Below are 21,424 nucleotides of genomic sequence, written 5' to 3' on the forward strand. Positions count from 1 at the left end.
TCAAAATCCAAATATTTTTATTTTTCTTTTTCAACTTATTGAATGCGCCAAATTTAAATTTTGCAAATATGACCTTAGATTCGTAATAAGCGACCCAAAAAACCTCATGATACCAATTTTCATTCAAATCCATTTATCCATTCTCAAGATATAATCATTTTGATTAGATTTTTCGGAATTTTGTCAATTAAATAATTGAAAAAGTACCGAACCGATCCAATAAAGCTGAGCATTATGAACAAAAAGCATGAAATTTGCATTAACCTTTAACTGGAACTTTTGTAACTTGAATGTTTGAAAATGTGATTTAATTTTTTACAACCAGACACTTGAGTAAATGCCCAAAAAAAAATTCAAGCCAAAATATTAAATTACTTCGTTACTGCAAGCAATTTTCGGTTGGGGTCTTCAACGACCCTAAGGTGCCAGCGATGTTACACCAGATAAAGGTGCCAGCTAAAGATTAAACTGCAGAAGGTGTCTTCCATTGATGATCCAACATTCGTTATGTTAGCACAATCGTTCATAATCATTGAAATGAATCATTTTGAATAATTAGCCGTTAATGAACTGCTGATTAGTCGTGGAGACATTTCTTTTGCCGCATGTTGAATTTTTCAAAAAAATTGATAGTCCAGCAAACTTCACAATAAAATAGCACAACCGCTAGTGAGATGAACCCAAATTCTCGGAAAAAAACTGAAGGGTATACCCACTTCTATTTACCTATGGAAGATTGACCATAAAAAATTGTCAAATGCACCAAAAGTTATCGCTGATGATCCATGGAATTTTGAGATTTTGTCGAGACCTGTGATTAAAAAAAATAATTAATGGAGTGCTGACTTCTCTTGAAAACAAGACAACAAGACAAAATTTGCCGCTCATTAGTGGCTAATAGCCCATGAAATTTTGAACTTGGTCGAGAATTGTTTTCTTGAATTTTCAATAGAAATTGATGGCAGTACTGATTACTCTTGAAACTAGCACATCATCTGCAAATTTAGTGTGAAGGGTTTGACTCTTAAGATCCTTTTGGAGAGAAAAAAAATTTTCTTGTTCAAAGTCAAGTACATCAGACTACCGTAATTAAAGAGAATGGAAAAATTCGACAAAATTAATTCTGAAAAAAAACATCAAAATGTAGATGACAGTTTAACTTGAATTTAGCATAATTAATTTCTGACTCAAATGTTATCCTTGATAGGATTTGCATAATGTGCGAACCCCATTATCTTGTAGTCAGAAACAATAGAAATATTTTCCGACACTTGTTTGTTTTTTATGCTTTTCTTGGAGGGTTTCAGTTTTTCTCCATTTGATCTCATCTTTAATAAGATACTGTAGTTGATTTTTATTGACCGCGTAAACTGTAACTTATTTTGACTACTGTCACAGTAGTATTACTGTCTCATTAAAGCTGCAAATGTAGTAATTTTACATCCAAAGCCGGACGCGACACTCAAAAAAGTCTGCTTCCACACAATAATGATCAGTAAGTTTGTTTTTATCTGATTGAATAGTAAAAAATCGTGCCTATATGTCCAGTGCCACGCACCGTTTCTAATTAAGATATTCGAAGCACGTAAAAGATATAGAACTTTACGTGTACCACCGCATTTGATGAAAAAGAAATTTTCTTTGAGACGACTAGAATTTTCTTGAGTTCTAATTGTTCCAGAAAAATGTGAAAAATAGCTGCGGTTCACAAGAATTCGGAACATCAGTTTCAGAATATGCGATACAAACTTCAAAAGGCACCTAACTGTCAAAAAAAGCTATTAAGTTCTTTTCAATTTTCGAATAGTAGTGTTAACAATTCTGTTCAGTACTCGAATAGTTCCATGTTTCTATACCAATACCAGCAACAGTTCTTGTTTCTTATTACAGAAAAGAATACTTGAAAAATACCGTTACCCTGTTTTTACGAAGTATAATCCTCACGAGTTCTGGAAAAATTTCAGATAAGTTCAAGAGTTCTCACTGGGTTCAAAATTTACATTCCGTTGTGTTATTAGAATATCGAATAATGTACCAACGCGAATTGCTTACGACGAAAATTAATTCGAGAAAACTTGTGATTGTAAACCAGATTTCAAAAAATTAGATAACTTCATATTAATTATCAGTGGAATTTTTGAAAAGCTACTCACAATTAGATCCCATCACAGCTGCTTTCTGCCAAATTTACTTTCGTCATAAGCTATTCGGTCAGTCCTATCTAAACTGAAATTAGCGATTAATGAGCGACTCTACAATTAACGGTTAGTAGTTATTCTCCGTGGCGTCATGCTATCTTGATATGAGGTGCGTATACCCTCAAGTTTTTTCGGAAATTTGGGGGCTATCTGAATTAATACTACGACTGATCATTAGAAGCTAATTGAGGCAAATTACAGTTTCATTAAAAATTCCTAACCATCAACTTTTCCTTGTACTATCCTTGTATCTCTTGTTTTTCTGTTATAACCTGTTTCCCAACATTGCAATGGGAATATCAATAAATACCTTCAACCAACCTCAACCTTCAACTCTTCATAGTTATCTCACTAGTGGTTGTGCTATCTTATTGTGAAGTTTGCCGGACCATCGACTTTTTCTAAAATTTGACATGCTGCAAAATAGAAGTTTCCGTAACTAATCAGCGGCTGATTAACGGCTAATTATACAAAAAGTTTTATTTTGATATTTGTAAGTAGTTGTGGTAACTTAACAAACGTCATTAACGACTTAGATGAATAACTTTTGACAGTTGATGTTATTAAACGCTTCGAACAAGATTGATGAACTAATTGAATATAACTATGCAATATGATGTAATACATTACACGGCTGAACTTTTCATACGTCCTTCAAGAGAACCAGATAATTTTATGAAGCTAAAATTAGTAACGTTAACGTAACGAAATATCCGGGAAAAATTGTTATTGCGCAATTTTAGAATAACTTTCAAGGACTTGGTTTTGCAAAATATGAGTACATTTAATTCATCATGGTTTAATAAATTTCAGACATTCCTAAAGGTGCGAACTAGCGATTTCACCGAAACATGCATCGTTACAATAATTTTACAACTTTATCCTCATAAAATTTTCAAATATAGAGAAAATACCTAGATTTCGTCACACTAGAAAATTCAATTAATTTTTTTACACAAATGATTGTACGAAAATGAGAACTGATGAAAGGGAGATGGCATATATATATATATATATATATATATTCATCATCAAACTCCAATTGTTGCAAATTTTAACAGTTTTTTATTGATAACTAGGGCTTCGCCCCTGCGCGCTTCGCGCACCAACCCCACCTCGGCGCTGCGCGCCTCACTATTCCCGTTGTGAATCATCTTGATAATTCTCACTTGCATATTTATTTTCTGTGTGTCATAATCAGATAACTATAAATATATTTGTCAAAGACAACTTTTATTCTAATATTTTTCTAAATTTTATCTTTAATAATTTAAAATTCCGATGGCGATGTTTTTTTTCTGAACTGACTTGATGATTAAATAAAAAAAACTTTTTAATGACCAATTGAACATTTTTTCTCTTTAACATTCATACTTTTCATTCAAAATTTCTAACAAGACCGTTATTTTTTCACGGTTTAATGAAGCATTGACTCTCAGTCAGAAATAATGCTCTAATTTTTTTTTACAGGTGTAACTAAACATGTTTACGACTAAAAGAAAAACTAGAAAAATAGTTTAAAACATTTCTCTGTTCATATAAACTCAAATTTGTATAAATTTCCCTGAAACTCATAGACTGAATTAAAATTTTCTGAATTATCAATAAAAAACTGTTAAACTTTGCAACCATTGAAGTTTGACGATCAATATCTTTGAAACGCTTAATTTAATCGACAAATCATAAGAGACCATTTTTGTAGAACAGTTAATTTCCTACAAAACTATGGACTGCGCATTTCATAAAAAAAATTTTTTACGTTTTATAAAATTCATAACCAAAACAGAAATTTGTCTTAAAATAATCAAACTTAAACCTTTGATATCTTTCAAACGGTGAGGTTTACGGAAAAATTATACGAGACCTCTTTTGTAGAGCGTTCAATTTCCTACAAGAATATGAGGAGAGATATTTTTTAACGAACGTTTAATAGAGAGATATAAATTTTCGTTTCTTATACTGAGGAACAAATGGAAAACTATAAAGCGGAGGACCTTCCTATCAAAATTAAGAGCTCATATTTGGTGAGTATTTTTTAGAGGTGTATAGCAACCGATTTTTCAGAGTATAAAGTGAAAAAAAAAATATTCGGTTTTTTTGACCCACCCTAATATACATATATGCGAGAAAAATTAGTTATAAGTATTCAAATTAACTTTTGGATCGCCGGTGATTTTAATGTGTATTCAAATAACGCACATTTATATCATTTAACTATAGCTTGACCAGTATACTGGCCAAGCGGCGGCTTAAAGTAGTAGTCTGGTAACTTGGGTTGGAAAAATAGTTTTTTTTTTTCTTACTTATTTCGAAAGTAAAATATACTGAGAGTACATTACAAAAATTTAGCCCGAAATTTGAAATATTAATCAAGTTATAATGAATATTTGAGAGTGTCTCGCTAAACTGTACAACAGCTCCCGGAATTCAAAGGCGGAAAATGACACGGCAAAGGCTTCTAAAGTAGCCAGAATGAGCCGCAGGGCAGAAAAAGTTGCTGAGAATGATGCCGAAGATGAAATTGAAGACATATCATACGCTCCAGGCATAGACGATTAATGTAAGTACGATTTTTTTAAATCTATTCCTGAAACTTTAAACGCGGTTTTTCTCGAAACAATGTTTTTACGGACAGTCCGGGTAATAAAAAATTTTCTATCCAACCAATTGGGCAGAAATTCGGATATGATATTCTGCTCATCAATAGCTCTCGCAAGAACTAGGATCTTTTTTTTCATTCCTAACTTTTCATTTTACAGCCCGGTTTCCGCTAAAAAAAAGTCTCATTTTTTCGTAGTCCACCATTTTGTTATTTTTTAGCACAATGGTTTAATCTTAGTTCCAACCAGAATGACAAGCTTACACAACAATGATCTTTTTGACTTTTTTTTTTGTTTCAGATGTCCTCAAGTGGCGAAATCACTGGGGCCAGCCACCTACCTTTTTTTTGAACCGCTCACGTCAGTGCTATAAAACTATAACAAAAAATTTCGAAAAAAGATTTTTTTCTTCACTCTTAGATACCATTAATAATATATTACAAAATCAAATTATTTTCCTCTAAAATAAAATTCCCGGAAAAAGCATTCAAAACCGTGCAAGTTACCAGACTACTACCTTGAAGGTTAAGAATGACCAAAAATAATCGATTATTTTTTTCCGATTAATCGGGTGCAATCGAATATTTTTCAAACTCGATTAATCAACCATTTCGATTATTTTTCCTCGCAATCAGTTTTTACTTTTTACACCCATGAACAACGCAATACACTATTCTTTCCAAATCGAGCTGATAAATAAACGACTGATCTAGATAGGTGTGTATTGTGTATTCCAGCAATGCATCGCGAGCGAGTATCCATACTCAGTTGCAGTGTATGTAGGCGCATATTGTATTCAGAGCTGGTACGACGACCAGCAGCGGATGAACGGATCAGAAGAGAAATATACAGGAGAGGAAGATACCGGGCAGGCTGGTTTACTGCCTCAAGTGGCTCTGACAAGTCTGTTTTCTGTTGTCCGTGCATACGTTTGTAGGTATTGAGTGGTTGCAGTCTCTCTCGGGGGGACAGACCTACTTCCATATCACGCCTGCATACTTTCCGTAATTTATACCGTGTCTTGAATGCGGAGGATTTTCCGTGTGTGACGACATGCGACATAACGCAGCTCTGAAGTTGGCAATAATTTTGATTCAGCGGTCTATGATAGAAGGCAAAAAACTTCGATGTCATACCCACGTTTCGAAGAATAATTAACGGCAGGTGTATCTGGTTAGATCATAGATATTATCTAGACTCGATAGACGAAGCGATTTGACATGTGGCCGCAAAGAGGGCGGACCGTCGCGGATGAGGGACGCAGGAGGGATATTCAATGCAATAGAATCTCGATTATCCAAATTAATTGAAACTGTCAACGAGCTCAGTTCAGGTAATCAGAAGTTTGGATAAAAGAAAGCAATTTTTATCCTCCGGGAAACATAGAACACAAATTTAAATCGACAAACAATGTATATTAAACTAAGTACGTATTGAACTAAAGTACTTTGTTTTTATTGTAGTCGTTCATTGTCAATTGACGAACGACTGCCAACGTTTTTTGAGCCAACGTTCGGATAATTGGGAATCCGGATGACTGAAGTTCGGATAATCAAGGTTTTACTGCAGTACAAAAGAAAAGGGGATAAAAAGGAAGAGCACCAGACAACAGCAACAACAATACAAGACTTACCGTGCGAGAGAACCGCGGACTGTCTTGGATGACCGCCTATCCCTTTTCTTCGCTTCGAGTCTCTCTTCTATCGATGTCGTAGGTCTCGGGCGGAGCAACACGACGACGGTTTGCGCAACTGTATTCACACTGGTACAAAGCGGTGGGCAGTAGACTGGCAGGGGTGGAACGAGGAACTGGCAGTCAGTCAAGAGTAGATATTTGTATTTCTACGCACCCGAAAACGAGACCGGAGATGTTATCATCTCCGTCCGAAGAGCAAAGATACCGCGACCCGACTGAGTTGGCAGCTTCTCGGTGAAATGAAAAAGCCAGCCACTGATCCAACGAACGTAGCGGCACGCCACGGAGTGACAGACGGCGGAAAAATAATAATAAATGTGTTTCAATGTTCTCTTTGTATGTGTTTTTCTAACTAGAGATACGTGTGTGTTACAGATTGCACCGTGCTTCGGCTGGCGTGTTGCCCGCTTGATCAACTGGCCACATCTGTGCAACAGGCGACTGTCTCGCTGAAGCATCACACTCCCCGCAAGTGACGGGTGAACCCGAAGCTTCCATTTTTCATCGCTCGTAGCAGCACCGGACGACACTGATTCGAGTTCCTTCCATAGACTTATACAGAGTCACACTCTGTAGTCTTCCGTGGTCGGACTTGACGCCGAAATCATTGTCAACCCGGGGCGGGCTTGAAGTTCAGAATTTGAAAAGTTTCGAAAGCGCCTAATTCTGAATTATTTGGCAGCGAAACCTGAAGTAGAGAAATCGAGCTTTTACGAAACAATAAAGTTTCGAATGGTCGAAAGAACCTGACGCGGCTCGAAGTTTCGAAATGCGAGATTCCGAAAATTCAAGTTACGATGGAGCCAAGTTCCGAAAAGTAAAGTTCCGAAAAATTAAAATATACTTACACAAGCATAGTTTATTGAACACGTGAGTGTAAATAATAAGAAAAACCGAAAATCAGAATAACCAGAATTCCGAACATGAAAATATCGAAAATCCAAAATAGAGAAAAATAAAAGTGGTGAAATTTCGCCCAGCCAAAAAATCCCAAAACTCAAAATCTTTGATATTCGGAATTTCGATGTTTCAGATTTTTAAATCTTCTCGTTTGCGCACTTTCGGAACTTTTGCTTATCGGAGATAAGCCCTTTCGGCATTTTATCCTTTCGGAATTTCGCCTTCTCGGAACTTTGAGCGTCAAGTTTCGGACCCTAAATTCGGAATTTAGCGCTTTTGAAACTTTTCAAATTCGGAATTTCAACCCCGCCCCGTCGACCGACAATTTTAAAAATCAGTACTGATATATTCAACTCTTGAACCTGAAACTTTAATTCAAAACTGAAGCGTGGGACGCTTATTCTATGTAGAATGTGACATTGCTGGTTGATACCCTTTTCAAGATGTTGCTTTTTATAAGATATTGGGAAAGACGAATTTATTTGGAATTTAGGTTGATTCTTTTTTTTTCGTACGATGACAGGCATAGTCTTGGAAATAATATTCTCTTCCAATGATACCACAAATTGTCATTACATTTGTTGCATAGATGTAGGTCACATTTGGGTGTTGAATTGAAATTTTGAATTTCAATTCAAACCCGAAGTATGCATGCATGTTTATAATTTCGTTCGATAGCGATTAGATATATATTAAACCATTCTCATTGTCAGTTATGTTTTCATTTAATTTTGAAATCGGTCTTGTAGGATTTCAGCTGAACATTGTGGCGCCGATAACCGAAAACTAAATGATTTGCGTCTTGACGTTCATACGCTTGCTCGCCATCTCCGACAAATTAAAGAATAACTCAAAAATGAATTACCGCGATCATAAAATCAAGTACAATTATCAATAGAAGAAATTTTTACGGGGAAAACAATCCAGGAATGCAAGGCGCTTAAAACAATTATATTCATGAACTTTCTTATAAAGTAGCTAATTTCTGATGTTGTCACAAAGTGTTTGAGCACTCGTTTTTATGGGAAAACTAGTCTGAACATACTGTATGAAAAAATAGAATAAAAAGATATCAAAATTACCAATAATATAGGAAATAATTGAAAAACTTGATTAATTTATACTGCATACTGTCAAGTTCTAAAAATTAAATAAACTAAAACATGACAATAAAAATGTCCCATGAATGCCTGACAATCGAAAGAACCGTTCACAATGTATAATTATCATTTATAAGATTTTAGCGATGGAGAGTTGAACAAAATTCTTTAAGATTGTAAAGGTAAAGATAACCGCACATTTATATTAAAAGCATTAGTTCATAAGTTAAAATGAGTTTTGTATTGAGTCAATGTGGTGCATATTTAATTTTGTGACACAAAACTATGTGCAAACACTACTGCAATTGGTGTAATTCAAGTAAAATACCCAACAAACCTTTGTGATAACGGAATTTACTAATCGATAACTTTGTCTTAGATCAGTGGCAAATATACTGTCTCTCTTTTAATGGTAGAGAGACTTTTTGAACCTCTACCACACGTTAAACAGTCTCCAAGCTTAGTAAATCGGTAAATTAGTATCGCTGCCATTATTTAAATTTCGACTAACAGTCGTACAGTTTGAAGTTTCGGAACAATGATCAAAGGATTTTGAGATCGCTGTATATGAGATATTCAAATTTGAGCGCGATGCTGCCCACTCTCCAACGATCCCGGCAGACCATTTCAAGTTGTTTCAAGTTTATGTTATGCGCACATGCGCACACGGGTAAAACAAGCTTGGTAGCAACGACACGCTGTTCAGGGATAAAGATCGCCTCGATAAAGTCTCGCTTGCGTCCGCAAGCCGTCGGATGATTAGCATACATATACATCCCGACAGTTGACGATGAGTGTAGATCGACCTCGGCGATACGCGAGGTGTAACGTTTTGACTATGTATGCGTGTATGTATAATGCTACATTATAAATGGGAGTGGACAAAACCCTGTAAGATATAAAAACAAAGGAGCAATTGCTGATGTCAATCTCGACGTAATTATTTAAGTATACTACAGTACAACTCATGCCGCTACGCGTTCTCTGTACTGTAAGAACAGAACTTGCAACGTATTGTGTAACCATAACTGCATTGTAATTTTGTCCATCCATGTTTTTCCCTCAAAGAGGTTATACTCCGTTACTTTATCCCCGCTTGGAAAAGTGACAAAATGTCATTTTGGAACGATCAAGAAGCCTCTCTGAACGTTCATCACTTTTGTCAGGTGGGATAAAGTTACAGATAAGGCTCTGGATATAATCGTAAACCGATTAAATCAGCTCGTACAATGGCAAGGAGCGAGTACCGTTTGTACACGGTTGGCGAAAGGGGGGCCCGAGCAAATTTTCAGCGTTAAAGTCTCCTAGCTCCAATTCCGCGTAGTGACAATATCAAAAGGTAAAAATCAAATTCACCGCTCAGAGCTGAGACGCCCGTATCGGGAAGTTGCCGTGTGCCCGGATTAATATCTCTCAGTATCTCGCTGTGGGAGGAAGGAAGGGGCGGGAGGGAAGAAACATCCGACGATAGTTAATGCGATACGGGAATCAAGCCTAGTTGATACGGTTACCATTATCGGGATCCATTATTATCAACGCCGCGTTCCGGGTGGCCAGCGCGTCGTCGCACCGTTGTCACTGATCGAGGGAACCTTGAACGCCGTGAATGGTGCGCGTCCGGCGTAGAGAGTAGAGCGCGTAGCCGGGCCGACGATGATGCGCGATACCCTGACGTCACAACGAACGACGCAAAGATGGCGCCGAGGCGTTAGGAGGCCTTGCGACTTGCGGCAGTAGTCGCCAACGGCACCACGGACCGCAAACGAAACGCCGCTCGTCTGATCGAGGACGCCAGTGGGACCCGACCCGCAACGCCCGAGGTAGGTGTTCAGTTTTTCACCTTGTACGTACCTACACATACCTACTACGTCTGGAGGGGCCGCGAGGCGGTGGCGGCGGCGAGGAATCGAAGTCCGAATCACTCGATCGGTCTCCACCGTCCGCGAATTTTATACTGTAGATATGCCTAGTGTCGAGTCGGAGGGAAGCATGAAATATTAAGGAAGAGGAGCAAAGATATGGGCGTAAAATAGAAGGGAAAAACAAACAGTCCAAGGCAGAGAATTTGTGATTTGCCTATTGCCTGGCGCAGGGCACGATGCGTGGCAGGGACTCCGGTACAGGGAACGTTTTACGTTGGCTTGGTAGGGAAAACGAAACGCGGAGTAGGGGAAAAAATTAATTCAGAATTAGATGTCGATGCAACCGCGTTGGGAAGTTCAACGCAGAGACATGTGCCCAACAAAGTTACTTGTTAGCCGCCTTGTGTGCCACGCGTGCATGCCTCTGTGTGCGTGCGTGACTGTCTCTATGCTAATGGCTAATCCATCGACGTAACTACGGTAGGCGGTCGGGTGGCTGGATGGACATACACACTACACGCTACTCTAGATTCGATGCACGCGGGCGCGTTATTATGCGACAACGGAGTCGCTGCAGTTACTGCACGACACAATTCACAGGCTGCGGGGCGATCTGCGACCTTCCGAAAAAATTAATCAGGGTGACCACACACCTAGAAAACCTGGAAATGTCGGGGTGTTTAAAAGGGATTATAGAAAACCTGGACTTGTCAGGGGAATTTTAATTCGATCATGGAAAAGAACTGAAAATATCGGTTTTTTATCATAGGAATTAGAAATGATTTTCGAGATAACGAATTCACTTTTTTCGTCGAGAAAACAAATTGGCTTAAACTGACATTTTTGTGTACATTGTATTGTTTAATTCGAATTAAATTTGAACCAAATGTTGAGGTAATAAGTCGAACGATTTAAATTTTAGTAATTTACTAGAACTGGGGAAATGTAAGGGAAAACTGGGTCTAAGGCCCTCGAAAACATGGAAATATTACGGAAGTTTTTTTTATTTTTTTTCCAAAAATTTATGGCCACCCTGTAATAATACGTAGATATTCAGTTGTGAGCGCACCACTCGCGAGTAATTCCACTTATTCTGTTACTCAACCTCAGTGAGAGGTGAAACGTGATGAATTTCTCCGTCAAGATTATGATTTTTGCCGTGCTGCAGCATTGCAATACTTTCACTGACACTTCGATGAGTCATGGAGATTCATCGAGTATGTATGTTGCTTTCTTTAATCGGTCATGTTCGTAAGGTTAGCGTGGCAAAATAATATCAACTTTGAATTCAGTCACTTAAATTGAAACTCAGGATTCAGAAAATGGCAAAATGAGCAAAACAGTATACTATTCATCAAACAACCAAGTTTACCTCAATTTTGATTTAGTTTTGCCGTTCCACAACGGTAAGCAATAATCTGCAGGATTTTGACAATTAGGAAATACGATTAATTCCAAACTTAAAAACTCTGCATTAAAAGAAAATCGTTTTTTTAGGGAAAAGAATTGTTTTCAATTGTTTTAAGCTCGTGTCAACTTCAAACTTTAAAAATGTCAAGTTAGTATTCCGGTTTCAGTAAGCTGTAGTAGAAACTCGTTCAACCTCCTCTATAACGCCTACGAGCATACATCAAGGAATTTTATTAGGGTGTATAAAACAGTCGCGAATTTTTTTTCGAAATGTATTTCACAATGCCATTGATGTTCGTTTTCAGCGGCCCTTATTACAGCTTTCAATCTCCTATCAAGCCTTTCTTATCCCTCGTTATCAATATCACCACTTTACAACGTACAAAGATGACTCTGACGTGTAAAAAGCGTTACGAAAAAAAAAACACGCATACGGTATCGACTCAGTCGCGCAAAAATAGAACTTCGGGGCTGAACTGTGCTTTCGTCTACCGGAGGTCGAGAACAAATTACGTAAAATTTTTTCGCTCAGAAACTTCGTTACAGCAAATCAAGCATGTACCTAAAAATTAGAGCATAATTTGATGGGCTATATCCGCGATATGTTATATTATAGCTTCCCTCTCATTTCTGTACATTTCATCCATAAAATTTCGCCTAATATGCCTCGGTGTAAGTTGTAGTCGAGAATATAGAAATATCGATAAGCGTCGCACGTGTTTCCGTTCATATCTGCACATTTTCATTACCACTCGAGTGAGCTCAATAGTTAGTTGCTTGATAAACGAGTATTGTTTCCACTAACGTTATGTACCTATCAAAATATCTTTCTCCGGTTTTTGTAGTGGATTGGATTAGCTATTTCTCATAGCACATAACCTGAAATATGACAAGTCCAAAAATTTCGACTAGATAAAAATTGGCTTTTCTCCAAAGTGGTTTTTTTTTACATCGAAAATGTTAAGAGCTTGCAAGATTAGACAAATTAGTTTTCGTTTATTAAGGTGGTCGTGGGTTATTTTTATTATATTGACGGCTGAGTACAACAACATCGTATCTTATAATTTGATTCAACAATATTGTAATGAAGTTGTCTCAGCTAACAACTATTATTGTAAAAAGCAGTCAGTCTTGAGACTTAGACACGAATATACTTAGCGAGATACTTAGTCAAATTGTATCCATTTTCATCAGATTTATTTGTGCCACGCGTTTTCCTTGGCTTAACGTTTGCTTGATTCGTATACAGAACCCATTTCTTCATTATTAAGTCAACGAGAGTAGCATCTTTGTTAATATATAACTTCAGAATTCACTTCAAAAACATCCAGTCTCAGGATTTGGATCATCATCATACCTCAAGTTATTAACTCTTACGCTATACATCGGGGTCAAAATGACACCACGGCATCTTCACCGTAAATTGCACATAAAAAACATTAAAAATATTATGATTTGATCCAAAATAAGTAATGAAACATCGAAAAAAACGTTAATTCATTTTTTGCCAAAGATTCATCTTCACTCACTCAAATAAATACCTTTTCGTCGTCGCGCAGTATCTCCATATTTTTTTTTCTTAAACACCTGTGCCTTGAGAGTTACACAGTCAATTTTCAGCTCAAAATATTGAAAATTTAGTGAGTTATGATTTTTCGAGTAGAAAGATCCATTTTCCGGTATTTTGTTGTTTTATGATTATTGTTTTTTCATTCCAATTTTTTTTTATATCCCAAAGATACCTAATTTACCTTGAAATATAATAGTTGAAGAGAATCCCAGAATTTTTTCACGTTATTGAATCAATGTCTCAGTTTCTACGCAATGATTTTTGTTGTCGGACCTCTAACGACTCCGGCGTGACCGATCAGTGCTTTACACAGGATGTACGCAGTATAAGGTTAACAATTTCGTTTAAAAAAAAATTGGGAGCTACGTCGTTGTAGATTACATGATTTTTCAAATGATTCTGGTATTCTAGTTGACTCATCAAATATTAACTGGCTCATAAATTAGGATTTAATGTTTCTTTTCCATAACATAATTTCATTCTCGAGCATAATTGCTTATACAATATTTATCCAGCATATTGGACCAGTTCCGTAAATTACTGATTGATTATTATTGATAAATCATCATATACAAATGGACGTCACAAATATCGAAGCTTTTTATGTAGATTTCGGGATTTTTATGTAGAATCTACTTCAAATACGTTAATATTTTTCGTCACATGACCGAATCTTAATCCTATTTTGTGAGTGGACCAACAGTAATATTTTTGCAAAAATCATATGTAGTCAGCAGCAGCTCAGCGTCAGAAAATGCTGTAAACAAAACCTCGACCCAAGACCCGATGTCGTTGAGCGAAATTCTGAGGTACTATGTTCTCGAAATGAATTCTAAGATACATACGATGTTGTTCTGCTCAGCCGTCGATAAGTCTCTATTGAATAGATCTACATCCGACCTAATTCACAGATGTTAGAATTTTCCTCGTGGGGATACCCACAGTATTAATACCTACATAGTATAATATATTTATATATTGCGTTCTGTATTAATATATATAACATCATTCATTGGTTGTTGGCAATTCTAATTTCTTTCGCAGGTGGTGATGGGCTGTCTCCTTCCTCTTTTCATAACAAGAGTTCTACTTCAATAGAGAAAGAAAAAAAAAACACAGAACAAAATAAAATAAGAATAAAATACACATCCAAACACACGCACACATGTATATAATTCACTAACCATTGATAATATACCCCAATCACTGCATCTACACTACTGTCTAATATACAGCTATATAATATATTTACACAACTATTACAATACACGTGTAATATAGACCATACACCGTTCAATCTGTACAGTAATCTATACAGATACACGTATACTATTCTGTGTGATAATCGAACGTATAAAAATTGCGCATTATTCATTATTTACGGTTCGTCCTGTATAATAATACGTTATACAAATCGAATATAAAAGCCCGAAACAAGAACGTACAACAACGCATGTAAATTCAGAATCGGCCGGAAATCCGTTGAGCTGCGCGAGAATAAATTATCATCTAGTCAAAGAAAAAATAAATATTATATCAAATACGGGAAAAGATTTAGCCGTGTCTTAGAGAAAACAAGAAGAAGAAGAAGAAGAAGCAGAGAAATATAAATGTAGAACCAAAAAACAAAACAGAGATCCCAGACGACGATAGGAAGATCGAGATATACGGAAAAGCTAATCACCGCCGTTGGCTCATTGACTTTCAATAAAATGTTTGAATAATTCTTGGAGGGTAGACCATATGTGTATACATAAAATATACATATAAAGCCATGCGCGTATGAGGTGAAAAATAAAGGTCAATAGTCAAGAGTCAAGGGCCACGACCTGGCGGTGTGTACACAACGCAAGTTTAGCCAGGAGACACGGATCAACGAAACTCTCGAAGGAGACGGCGGAGGGTTCAAGAGACGAGAGGGAGTCGAGGAGCCAGCGGAGATGGATATTGATTGAGAACGGGCACGCTTGCGCGAGGAGGAGGACTAAGCGGGAACGGGAACAGGAATGGGAATGGGAATAGCTAGGTCAGAATCCGGCACCGGGTGCGGATGAGTAGCGGGAGACCTGAATGGCAATAACGGCAGCGACGGCGGCTTCGCGAAGAGAGGTCCTACCCCAGGACTCCAGGAGCACAGTGCAGTCGACAGTACCGGGTGAACCGGAGGGCCTCGAGCCGAGTAGAAGAGGACGACCCGGTTCCTGCTCGTCGGAGGATCGATCCTAGAACGGTTCTCCGGCTCTCATCTATGAAGAGGAGCGATTTTGTTTGCAGAGGAGATTCAAACGATCGCGCAGGAAATGTTTTCACCCTCCATGGAGGCTGCAGGGAATCGTCGGTGTCACTTGAGTATGAATTAACTATGTACAATTATTTAACGTCAAGAGTACGCTACATGTGTTAAAACACACGCACGTTGATGTATTCCGGAATATGAAGCTAAAATTTTTTCTTCGAAATAATATATAAGGAATGCGTCCCGACGGTAGATAACGAAAACGCTCGACGTATACGCTGAACATCGCGGTTACTGATAACAGCTACACACTTTGCCCCTGCAACGGTGTTTGAAGAACACGCCGTTGATAAAAGATAATATACCTGGAGCACCGTTTTTCATTTATTTCTTCGTTCCACTTTTTACCTGACATCACGTGTATTGTCACGTACTATAAGATCTCGTGCCAGTTCGAAGAGAGACGCGATCTCCGCACACCCGTAACGCGGCTGCATGCTTTGATTTACCGTCGAGTTTGAATTTCTTTCCGATTCGTTATATATAGTTTTTCCGTTAGTCCTGGATCATTATTTAACCGAGCTGTGGATCAGTTCACCGGAGTACCAGCGAGATGGCGAAAAAAAAGATTCATCTGTTGTACCTTGATCGATGAAAGTTATTATGATCGAGAAATTTGAAGGAGACTTTTTCCCTCTTTGACCTGACATGGCGAACATCCAACGATCCACGGTCGAAATTTTTCCACACATGGAGTCTTGCAGGGATGAGGATGAGGTTCACCTCACCGAACTACTTCCCGTTAAACAGTCGGCGATATGCCGAAAAGACGACGATGACAAGGAAGACACTGTAGCCGACGCTTTCAAAGCACTGCGAGAAAGGAACAAGCACGATTTTTCTATAGGAAGGAATGAATTCTGTGCTACCGACGACGACGATGAGTTTGGCGAAGGAGTAAACAACGTTGATGATTCCTTGAACGAATATAATCCCAAAATCACCGACGAGGCAAACGTCGATCAGTGCAGTGATGGAAAAAGGAACTCCTTGAAACGAAAAGGCAATAGAGTGTTTAAAAAGCGTATGAAGTTTCTGAAAAAAAAGCAGTTAGAGTCACAGAAAAAAGGAAAGCGTAAAAAGAACGAAATCATCAAGTCAAATGGTTTGAATAATGTCCCCGACTGCGATGTACTTGATGGATCTGCTGTTTGCAATAAAAACATCGTCTCCCATGTAAATTCCGGACTTTCTTCCATCGCCCAGGATCTTGATAAGAACGGAACTCTTCCTGACGAGGTCTACGTTTTTCATCAAGAGAGAAACGGCGCCGAGGTAATCAACGCAAAAGCGTCGCAATCATTAAAAAAGAAGAATTTAAACTCAAATTCAAAGATCAGATTGAACGGAACGACAAACAATCGTACAACAGGGAGGAATAACAAAATCAAAGGAGAAGTAACCATGAAAGAGCGGTCAAAGGTGAGCGATGAGAGTCTTCGAGATAAGATAGACGCGATAATACAGGCGAACTCCGTAATGGAAGGTAACAAGAACAACAATACGTCGCGTGAAAATCGTAACAACAAGTTGCAGAGTGAGGCACATCTCCATGGTATATCCGACATTTCGGAATCAGAAATACGGAACAACTCGGGTGAGGAGGAATCGTCTTTGGTAAAGAAACACCACTGCGCGATTTGCAGTGCCAGATTCAAGGGTAGCGGTGGTCTCAGAACCCATTACAAGGTGGTTCACGCCGGCGGACCGATGTTCACGTGCAATGAATGCGGCAAGGAGTTTCCGCTGAAGGAGAGACTGAAGCTTCACGTGAGGACGCACACCGGTTACAAACCGTACAAGTGCACCGACTGCGAAAAGAGCTTCGCCCGGGGTGGTCAGCTTGTCCAACACCGTCGTACTCACACCCAAGTGAAACCATACCGTTGCGTTTTGTGCCCGGGGACCTTTTCTTGCGCGGCGAACCTCGCACTGCATGTGAAACGACACAACGGACAGAAGGACCACAAATGCGAAATATGTGGACGAGCATTTGTGCGCCGGGACGCCCTCAAAAAGCACCTCGAGTGTCTCCACAAGGACGTAAAGTCCTTTTTATGCGTCATATGCAACAAGACGTTCAAGGGTCACCTCCCCCAGCACATGAGGACTCACGCCCAGGACAGACCTCACGGGTGCGGAACCTGCGGCCAGCGGTTCGCCCAGAAGTCTCAGCTCACCGTTCATCAGCGAACCCATTCAGGACAGCGGCCATTTCGGTGCCTTGTTTGTTGGCAGGCCTTCGCACACTCAACTGCCCTGAAGCTTCACACGAGGAGACACACCGGAGAGAGACCGTTCAAGTGCGCAGAGTGCAGTGCCGGCTTCACGCAGCTTCCACACTGGAAGAAGCACATGAGGTGCGTCCATGGCAGGACCGATCCCTACTGCTGCAAGAACTGCAATACCTTTTTCAGGATAAAGAACGACCTGGAGACGCATGAGAAGTCCTGTCACGTTGGAGAAATGCCGGCGATTGATGCCGAACTTGAGAACCGGACCGGACGTCCGGTGGTACCGAAGTACCGGATAATGACTGTTGAGAAGATGAGACTGCTTCTAGCCGTTCTGTTCAAGCGTATCTCGAAACCCGAACGACTCGATGAACTCGGATTTGGCAAACGGCTTATAGATGAGGTACTGAAGGACTCTCTCATATCCGCTGGTAAGGAACCCGCTCAGGGTATTGACGACGTCAACGAGTTTGATATTCTGAAGCAGAACTTGGCTACGTTTTTGGAATGGACTGTGCCCCCAGAGCATTGGGAGACTTTCAAAAAATTGAACAAAACGCCCGAGGAGATATTAGAAACGCTTACCGTCAGCCAATAGGTCTGCAGAATCGTTCCAAAAGAATGTTATATTCTGAGAAGAAACCAAATAAGCGAGTTTGAAAAAACCTCGCTTTCGAAACAAACTAAAGAAATTTCCTATATACATACAGGGTGAAATTTCTCTGGGGTCGGATGAGTGAAGAGCTCCAGTCGACTGAAACTTCAGTTTCTTGCAGTCATACTCGTTCGCGTCACAATAATAATGTGTGATTATCGATCAAATTTCGGATATGTGCTATAAGTGTGGACGAGTAAGTACGAAAAAAAGGAGGTGAAGTGTCAGACGGATTAGAGCTCCTTTCTGGTTCGACCCAGGAGAGGGTCACTCTGTGTATAAGATTCACTTTCAATAACAATTCAACTATCGTAACGTCTATAGGTTTATTATTGTGATAGCACAATTCTTACATAGTAGTGCCATTATATTTGTCACTATACACCCTTGCCATACTTTACCAATGAAACATAAATTCGCCATTTATTATTATTATTATTATTGTTATTATTTAACTTTGCCTATGACTCGATATAGGGGACTTGTGTAGTCATAAAATAGGTGCCACAAGCGAAAAAGAATTTCATTCTCGGTTAATTTAATTTTCGTTACCTTTATAATTACCCAAAATAAATGTGTATCATTTCAATCGATACGTTACACATACATATTATATTAGGTTAACAAAAAGTTTTAGTCAATTTTACCGAAAAACAGTTTTTCTTGTTTAATTTCAATTGTCAGCGATATTTTTTATTTTATTTTATGCATAATGTTTTCTTTTCTTATTTTCAATTCTAAGGTGTTGTTCACGAATTGCATATGAGAACCGGCTAAATTCGCACACGAACGAAATTTGTTATTATACGTTATTTTAAAATACATATAATATTCAACGCTTGCCATATAAATAATATTGTATATTATACACAAACATATTATAATTATATGTCTACATATTACACTTATATATATGGGGCATTCCATGTCAATTCGACTAGGTTCTAACCCTCTCCTTTCGGATTTGGTCCACGAATTTTTATATTGTTATTCCATCTCTAAAAAGCATTCTAAATTTTTTTCAGATTTTTCCAATCCTCCCCAGCGTCCCCAGATCGCCTTCAATGATGATATTTTGACAATGATTGTGACATTTTTGAAACTACGAAAAAAATTACACAAATTTTCTGGCCAAAATCAAAAATATTCCAACCAAAATTGAAGTGAGCACCAAAACGGTAATTTGTTATTTATTCTTTAATTGGTTAATCATTGTTTTTTTTTTAGAATTTTCAGAGTTCGATATTTGTTCCCTGATACAACAACAATTTGAACATTTCAATTGAAATTCAACCTTGAAAAATCAGAATACTTAAGAATAATAATTTTGAAATTTACAGATTGTTGTTGCATTACGTAAGATATATTGAACACTGTATTTTAAAAAAGAAGATCAAAATCACTAGAAAAAAACATCTGTTAATAATGTGAAAAATTAGTAAAAAAATTTCCGTTTTTCCTGGCCTCTTTAATTTCAGTTCAAATTTTTCTGGTTTTTACTACAGAATTTATGTAATTTTTTTCGTAATTTTCAATAATGGTGCAATCATTGTCAAAATATCATCATTTAAGGAACTCCGAGAGCACAGAGGAGGGTAAGAAAAATCAGAAAAACTTAGAATGCTTACCAAAGTTGGAAATACAATGTAAAAAATTACGGACTAAATCCAAGGGGGAGGTGGTCAGACTCTGCACGAATTAACGTGGACTGCCCCATATATACATATAGATATATATATTTATTTGTTCAGACTTTTATTTGTTGTTTAAATAGAGAATGCCAAAAAAAAGAGGAAGAAGCAGATGAAGAACCTTGAGTTCGTATTTATTGAATAAAAATAAAAACATTTCTAAATATTGTTATACTTATAGCTGTAGCACGGGGTTCCCATGTTGCAAACTTCATCGTGAGATTTTGTTATATGCCTCAAGGCTAGGCCAATAAACATATAATAGTGTCACTGGTTATGTAGTTAGACATTTAAGAAAATGTGACCAGACAATAAACATTAATACATAAGAATATATATATATATTACATGAAATAAAAACAAATTTTTGAAAACTATTTAGATACCGTGTATAAGTAAAAATAATTGTTTGTAACACGCATTATCGTGTATTGCAAGATCGCTTACATATTACACAAGAAGCAGCCGAGTCACTTGAAGTTCAACTATACAAATTTTTATGCCGTTAAAAAGCAAAAGATTCATAGGTATGTATTTATTATAACCAATTGCTTAAAAGTTAAAACAAGTAATTCAATTATGTAGGTAGAAAGCAAAGTTAGGATAGTCAAAAAAACTATAATAACTCGGCTGCTTCTCATTCTTGCGATTCGCCAAGTGTGTTCACTATAAAATACATATTATATTATACACAAACACCTATTTTCTGTTACGTGCAATGGTATGTAAAGTAGATATGAATATAACCGAAGAAGAATATAGTATGGAAGTTTAAATTGATATTATGGCAATCTCATATAGTAGAAATACAATAACGACTCATACAATTTTTGTAATGGATTTAAATTTAATACTTCGGTATTTGATTCAAGAGTCTTAAGAACACAAAAACAGTTATCACGGTAGTTTTTAAAATCTATGTGAAACCAGATTGATAAAACCACATATGTAGACAAGTTGAACCTGCTGTAATAAGCTAGTTAACAAATTACATTGTAAAAAATGTAATTTTCGATGTGTGATAATATACCAATATACATATATTATTGTGTCTATGGAGTATAGTGATAATTCTATTATCTGTTTCTATAAAAACAAACAATCTAGTTCAATCTATCCAAAATACATACGATTCTTTTCGCCTTACAAAAATTCAAATTCGATGAATGTAATTTGAGGCACATATTTTTTTTATTCAACATGTACTCGTGT

The 21,424-nt window shown here is 37.6% G+C and overlaps 2 protein-coding genes across 2 annotated transcripts in view; one reads left to right on the forward strand and one right to left on the reverse strand.

Moving 5' to 3' along the window:
- The window catches only part of LOC124414597 (protein N-terminal asparagine amidohydrolase), a 63,787-nt gene extending 56,859 nt beyond the window's left edge, over positions 1 to 6,928 (reverse strand). Inside the window, exon 1 of the mRNA XM_046895574.1 lies at positions 6,432 to 6,928. The gene's annotated coding sequence lies outside the window, so the exon portion shown is untranslated. The remainder of the gene's footprint in view (positions 1 to 6,431) is intronic.
- Positions 6,929 to 10,187: 3,259 nt separating this feature from the next.
- On the forward strand, positions 10,188 to 18,712 carry LOC124414870 (zinc finger protein 846-like). The gene is made up of 2 exons (XM_046895980.1): positions 10,188 to 10,314; positions 14,381 to 18,712. Exon 2 carries the CDS (start codon positions 16,281 to 16,283, stop codon positions 18,462 to 18,464), a length of 2,184 nt encoding a protein of 727 aa, XP_046751936.1. The 5' UTR covers positions 10,188 to 10,314; positions 14,381 to 16,280; the 3' UTR covers positions 18,465 to 18,712.
- The last annotated feature ends 2,712 nt before the right edge of the window (positions 18,713 to 21,424 follow it).

The sequence above is a fragment of the Diprion similis genome, chromosome 14 (genome assembly GCF_021155765.1).
Source record: "Diprion similis isolate iyDipSimi1 chromosome 14, iyDipSimi1.1, whole genome shotgun sequence".
NCBI lineage: Eukaryota > Metazoa > Arthropoda > Insecta > Hymenoptera > Diprionidae > Diprion > Diprion similis.